The sequence below is a fragment of the Zootoca vivipara genome, chromosome Z1 (genome assembly GCF_965207765.1).
Source record: "Zootoca vivipara chromosome Z1, rZooViv2.hap1.1, whole genome shotgun sequence".
Classification (NCBI taxonomy): Eukaryota; Metazoa; Chordata; class Lepidosauria; order Squamata; family Lacertidae; genus Zootoca; species Zootoca vivipara.
The window spans coordinates 75,613,064-75,619,649 of NC_142583.1; the positions used below are offsets into that span (position 1 = coordinate 75,613,064).

The following is a 6,586-nucleotide window of genomic DNA, read 5'->3' on the forward strand; positions in this document are numbered from 1 at the left end:
GGCAGCTGTGAGAACAGGATGCTGCTCCAGGTGGGCCAGTGGCCAGGCTCTGCTTATGTTTTTAGTTCCAACTAGCAGGAGGAGGGGTGGCCTGGCCAGTGGGGGTGGGGGTGGCCTGTGCTAAAAGTACCCCTCCCCCTGCTGGCCTGGCCACAATCCCACACAAGCCAAGTTGCAGGGGGGAGCCTAGGCTGTGAACCCTCCTGCCTGGTCCTGCCACAGCAACCCCTTGCTTGCCTGCTCTGCAACCTTTCAGAGAGCCTTTGTGTCTGTCTCCAAGCTGCCTGCCTTGGGTCATGTTTCTTCACCTGCTCTGAAGTGCATTTGTGCCCAATTGTTTAAATTCACCAGAGCTGCCTGGTTGGCATAGTTGGAAGGGATTCCAAGGGTCATCTAGTCCCACCCCCTAAACATACCCAGTTCCTTCAAGCATTCCCTGTAATGCTTCGTTTCCAGAGCCTTGATCATCTTGGTTGCCCTCCTCTGCACAGGTTCCACATAAAGTGGAACAGTCAGAAGCGGACCCCCACGGGTCATGTAGGGCAATCTAGAGGACCCCTGCTAGAGGGCCACACAACCTCTGCAGATCAGGCCTGCATGTTTATGCAGCGATTATTCTCCTGACCCCACCCATTCCCGGGGTGAAGCTGCTGCTATTACACAATTTTGTGTACCAAGGGTGCGACTCCGGCCTGGTTGTCGTTAGCGGAAAGACTGTAGCCCTTTGCCCCAGAGAACAGCCCCTCCCAGTTGGGCTTGCCTCCTCCCTCCCAGAACAGGGGGGTGACTTTTCTCCCAAGTCACGCGAGAGGCGCTGAGCTCTGCTCGCTGCCTCTGCTGTTTCCTCGAGGGTCGACCCACGGAGTCTCCCGCGGGGCGGAGAACGCAAGCGGAAAAGCCACACTGCCGGGGGTTGGGCTACATGTCCTCCGGGGTCCCCTTCCAGCGGTCCGCCTCCTGCAGAGGGCGCTGGGTCAGGCTGCCCCGCCCACCTCACCGCCCCAGTTCCACCTCCCGGCCAGAAGGCGCAGCAACGAGCATAAGCCCCGCCCCTCAGGCCCGCGTCACATGACAGCGATCCTATGGCTGCCTCGGAGCCACTTCCGGCTCCGCCTTTGCTTCCGAATCCAACCCCCTTCGCCCTGCGCGGCTTCTCTTCCTCGCCTCCCGCCCCTCGACCTTCCTTTCTATGGGAGAACCACATTGCCGTTTAACCCGGAAGTCAGAGGGAGGCGTCTCTTCCTGTTTCTATCTCTGTGGGCAAAGGAGGGTCCGCTGCTTCTTCCGGAGCATCTCTCGGGACCGGATGTTGAGGCGGGAGCCCCGCGGAGGGGCTTTCTGTCCTCTCTGGGACAGGAAGGAGGCCCGGGAGGCGCCCGGAGCGAATATCGAAGCCGGCCTCCCGGAGAGCGAGGGCGTCCCGGGGCCAAGACGCCGCCTCTCTTGACGAGGAATTCCCAGCCAATCGCCTTTCGAAGAGGCGGAGCTGCTCCGCAAGGTCGAATCAGTGGCTCCAGTGCTTTCCTCGCCACCAGCCAATGAGAGGAAATGGAACGCCTCTTGGGGGCGTGGCTGTGGGCCGCGGCGCGTCCGTTGCCAAGGCGACCGGTGGAAGGAGGCGCTCGAGGCGGGCAGGTGAGCCGAAAGGCGGCGATGGTCCCGTGACGTCATCCTCCCTCGCTCTCCCCCTCCCCAACGGAGCGACTCGCCTGCGGAACTCGCGGCCTCGGGACGCGGCGCCGAAGGGCGGGCCAAGCCACAGAGGGAGCCTCCACGCCCAGGAGCAGTCTACCTGCGCGGGAGGGAGAGCGAAGCGGAACAGGCGGGACTCGGCTCTCCTTCCCCCCTCTGATCTGGCAAGAGCCAGGCTGGGGGAGCGCGTGACCCCCATGGCTCCCCCCGCCATGCTCCTTTGCCCCTGTTTCCCGCTCCCCCCTGCCTCTGACCCGGAGCGCCCTCTTCTTCTCTCTCTCCCCCCAGGGATCTCCCGGGGCTCATGGCCCACCGGCGCCTGGCAGAGGCGCTGCAGGTCTCGCGGGACTTGGTGGTGAGCGGGTGCGGCAATGACGGGGTGTGGCCAGCCGAGGGAGACTCCTGCTGCCCCAGCAGCCTGGCCTGCCTGCGGCAAGTGCCCCTTGGCAAGGATGCACATGGAATCTACAGCCTCTGCTTTGCCCCGGGTGGTGGGCAGCTGGCAGTCGGCTTTGGCAACGGCTCTGTGCAGGTGAGCAGGGACAGGGGGCAGCCCCCAAGTGGGCCCTACAGACCTCAGCCAAAGGGCTCGCAGGGTGGAGGATGCGGAGGGGCTTGCCCTGAGGGGCTCTTGCTGGCAGATTGAGGGTGAGGGGACCACTGAGTGCCCCAAGGGGGCAGTGGAACTGTACTGGGCTCTCCCCGTCTTAGCCCAGTGGGTGGAGAGATGGCCCTTGTGGTCTCTTCCAACTCTATGAGAGAGCCGAGATCCTGCCCCCCTCTCTGCATGGGGCCCCATCTCGCCTGCCCTCCTTTTCTTCCCCCAGCTGGTGGATGCTGCCAGGGGCTTGCCCGGCCCCTCCTTGTTCCCGGGGCACCGCACACGGCAAGCGGTCACTGCCCTGAAGTTCCATCGGGCGAAGCCGGGCCTGTTGCTGGCTGCCGGGGCAGATGGCACCATCTCCACCTATGACCTGATCTCATACTACCCTCTGGCTTCCTGGACAGGTATGTAGGGGCGGGGTGGGGAGGGGAGCCTACCCCTCAGGCGCTGGGCCTAGGCTGGGGGTCCCCTGCTGCTGCTCTGGACCTTCCCTCTCCTTCTGCTCCCCAGAGACGGAGAACGAGATCAATGCCATGGACTTCTGCCGGGACGGAAGCTCCTTTGCCACAGCAGGCAAAGATCGCCACATCCGACTCTACGACAGCCACACCAACCAGGTGAGCCTGCAGTCCTGGTGGCCTGAGATCTGGAGATCTGCACCCTCTGGGTCCGTGGGATGCTCTTCGTCCGCCTGCCTCTAATGCTTCTCTCCCACTCTGCAGCTCTTTCACATCATGCGTGCCCCAGATTTCATGGCCGGGGATGAGTTCACACCCCTCAGCGGACACTCGCGGCGGATCTTCGCCTTGCGCTTCCACCCCACAGAGCTGCATCTCTTTCTGACGGGTGGCTGGGATAATTCTGTCAAGGTCAGCCCTCGGGAAGGCATTCTGTGTGCATGTGCACTTCCAGACCTTCTCTCGCTGCTTTTCTGCAGCTGGGGGGGGCAGTGGGGACCTGGCCTCTGCCTGCTGCGTACAGGGGGATACACATGTCACCCTTTTGCTCTTCTCTGTGCCAGGTGTGGGACAAGCGGGTGTCCAAAGGTGCAAGGAGTGTGATCAATGGGCCTCACATCTGTGGCCCCGGGATTGATGTGAAGGTGAGGAGCTGGAAGGAGGGGAGCTGGATTTCCCCCTCTGCGGCAGAGCAGTTCAGAAGAGCCTCACTGTCTCGTTGCTTTTATCTAGTGGGGTTCTTATGGCCTAGATTTTTATTTATTTACTTATTGGACTTTTTGTCCAGGCTTCTCTCTCAAAAAAGCCCTGGGTAGCAGAACAGAACAACAACAACAACAGAAAGACTTTGAAATATGTTTAAACAATCACACACCCTCACTGCTGAATAATGTCACGGTTGCCAGAAATGATGGAATTCCTCCATCAGGTGTCTGGGTGAACAGAGATGCTTTAACATCCTGCCTAAATGTCCATAAGGAGGAAAACAGGTGCACCTCACCAAGGACGGGGGCATTTCACAAGCGGGAAGCCTCTCTGGAGACAGGCTTATGGAGGGTCGGCACCAGTCAGGTCCCCACCCCCCCTCCGTCTGCAGTCCCACCATCAGGACCTCCTCCTGCCAAGTGAAAGGTCTGAGGTGATCCTTCCTGGGAGGGGGTATCCCTGAGGTCCTTCGACCCCAAGCCGCTTAAGGTTTTGCATGGTAGCTCTTAACATCTTTGGTGCTTTTAGGATTGGTGACTCAGGGCCCCATTGGGGGGGTCCCATTCAGTGAGCTGATGTCCCCCTTCTGTACTCTGTGCAGCTTCCAGACACCTTCAAGGGTGGCCCCACATGGAGCACATTGCAGTAGTCTAAGCAGGAGTTCCCTGCAGCTAGGCTATTGCAGTTGAGGAACAGCCGTGGCTGTCAAAGAGTCCTAGCCAGGTGCAAACACAGAGGCTAGTTGGCCTTCCAATGACAGGCTGGCATCATGATTATTATCTTTATTAACATGTATTTATATAGCACCATCAATGCACATGGCTCTGCACGTTTAAAATAAGAAACTGCATCCTCAGCATACAGTCTAAGAATTGTGAGAAGGGCTGCTCAGTGACTGATCTCCTCACATTGCTATCTCTGGCGGAGGTGGCAGCAGCAGGAGGAGGGAGGCAAGGACTCTGGGGCTCAGATCCTGCTTGGGGGTTTCCCTGTGGGGCATTTGGCTGGGCGCTGCCAGAAGAGGGACTAGCGGGCTCACTGGCCTGACGGAGCAGGCTCTGCTTCTGCTCTTAGTCCCACTGAGAGGGAGGAGGGATGGCTGGGACAGAGAGGTGCAACTTGTGCCGTTGGCCGCTGTGAGAATGGGGTGCTGAGCTCGCTGGGCCCCTTTTGGCCTGATCTGACAGGCTCTTCTCTTCCCAGAGAGAGGAGGCCACCAGAGAGGATTTGGGCTGCACGCCTTGGGGGGAGACTTCCCTGCCCAAGGGACCCAGCAGAGTTGACTTGTGCCCTCTCTTCCTCATGCAGGGAGACCAGGTCCTGACTGGCTCGTGGGTGCCCCGCCATGCCCTCCAGCTCTGGGACCTGCGCCTGTCTCGCCTGTGGCAAACCCTGCCCTTCCCCTGCAGCCCCACACAGGGCGAGTTCCTCTACTCGGCCCAGTTTTGCATGGGGGACGTGGTGCTGGCTGGCGGCAGCGGGACCAGTGGGGCGAGCGCCATCCACACGGGCACAGGCCAGGTAAGGAGGACCAGCGGCTCAGGCTCTTGCACCTGCTGAGTCCCGTTGCCTCTGCTGGCAGCCACACTCTCAGGGCTGAGACTGGAGACGGGGGTGGGCAGTGGAGTCCCCTGCATCCTTCCCCACACAGGGCACATGCCCTGAACCGTTGCTTCTCTCCTGGGCTGCTTATTTCCCTGCTAGAGGGGGGCTGCCTGCCTGCCTCCTGCCAGGCTCCTTGCTGACCCCCCTCTCCTTCTCTCCTTCCTCCTGGCAGGTGGTCGGGGAGATTCTGCTGCCCAACAAGCCCGTCCATGTGGTGGCCTCTGCCCCCGGAGGCCAGGCTGTGGCTGTGGCTGGGGCAGGGGGCAACCTCCACTTGGCAGAGCTGCACTGAGCCCTAGAAGGAAGAGGCAGAGCATCCTGTAGATGCCCAGCCCTGGAGTTCAGGGGCAGGGAAGCCGTCAGCCCCACACTGGCCACGCCCAGGGCGGCAGAGCCACGGGGTGATTTGGGTGGGTAGGGGTGCCACCCCTTTCCCCTCCCTGCCCTGCCCAGGCCCCCTGCCCTCTCTGCCTCAGTTTCCCTTGTTTGTTCTGCCTGAGGAGGGGGCTCCGCCTGGACCAGGGAGTGCCTGGAGCAGAGGCTCTTCCCTCCTTTGGATCTGTGCAATAAAAGCTTCTTGCATCTGGAGAAGTGGCTTGCAGGGTCTGTTTCAAGGGTGGGTCGAGTGGACGGGACCCACATCAAGGCTGGAGCAGGAGTGGGGGTGAGGTGCTTGCCTTAGCTGACAGGGAGGGGTTGGCCAGCCAGCCACAGGTTGGCTTAACTTTTTGAGGACCCCGAAGCGCACGTGGCGAAGTGTGTATGGCAGAATCCTGGCAAGACGTGAACCCCCCAATCCTGCTCAGAGCCACCACCAATTCATTTGTTGTAGAGCCAGCTGCTTTGACCAGCGCCTGGAAGCAGCTGCTGCCTCTGCACTTCTGAGTTCACAAGGCTTTGTTTTGTGGCGCATGAAAAAACTGAGTCTGCCATCTTTCTGCAGTGGCCCAACAGCCCTCCTCACCACCCTCCTCTGGGATGGCAGACGGGGCTCCATGAGACCCCCTAGCCCAGGAGAGAGAGCCACACGGTGCTGCCTCCCAGGTCAGAGGTGTCTGGGGGGGGGGCCCTGTGCAGGCAGGGGCGGCTCCCGTCAGGCAGTGGGGTGCTGGGCAAAAAGCGCCTGCCAGCATCTAGTTAGTGGCTAAAATGTCTCTCTGCTTTCCAAGTCTCTTTGGAGTGGGGGGGGCAGGGGTCCCTCTCCCACCAACCGCAAAGCTCCCTGGATATGTCCTCTTGGCACCACCTTTTGGGCGGTGCTCCCCTCAACCCAGAAGGCAAACACCTCTGCAAAGGGATTTGGATGGGTGTTCATTTCCTGGGCTTTTGGGGTGGGGGTTGTCCCCAGTTGGGCATTCCAGCAAAGGGGGAATGCCCCTTTTCCTGCTTCCAACAGGAGGGAGGCAGTTGGAGCTCCCCTGGCCCAGCTTATTTTGACACTTCCTCGCTGTTGGAGCCACTGAAGCATTATGGGGTGGTGGCTCTACTGTCAGAAGCAGGGTCTGGGACTCCCAAAGCAGGA

At 60.7% G+C, this 6,586-nt stretch overlaps 1 protein-coding gene across 1 annotated transcript; it reads left to right on the top strand.

The window, feature by feature from the left end:
- Positions 1–1,598: 1,598 nt before the first annotated feature.
- LOC118094305 (uncharacterized) lies at positions 1,599–5,655 on the top strand. The gene is made up of 8 exons (XM_035134560.3): positions 1,599–1,635; positions 1,981–2,224; positions 2,520–2,700; positions 2,807–2,913; positions 3,019–3,165; positions 3,318–3,398; positions 4,768–4,980; positions 5,237–5,655. The coding sequence occupies exons 2-8, from the start codon at positions 1,997–1,999 to the stop codon at positions 5,354–5,356; spliced, it is 1,077 nt and encodes a 358-aa protein (XP_034990451.3). The 5' UTR covers positions 1,599–1,635; positions 1,981–1,996; the 3' UTR covers positions 5,357–5,655.
- The last annotated feature ends 931 nt before the right edge of the window (positions 5,656–6,586 follow it).

Coding starts and splice junctions, on each gene's coding strand:
- LOC118094305 (XM_035134560.3), top strand. CDS start 1,997: ATGGCCCACCGGCGCCTGGCAGAGGCGCTGCAGGTCTCGCGGGACTTG. Junction 2,225..2,519: donor TTGGCAACGGCTCTGTGCAG/GTGAGCAGGGAC, acceptor TTCTTCCCCCAG/CTGGTGGATGCTGCCAGGGG. Junction 2,701..2,806: donor CCCTCTGGCTTCCTGGACAG/GTATGTAGGGGC, acceptor TCTGCTCCCCAG/AGACGGAGAACGAGATCAAT.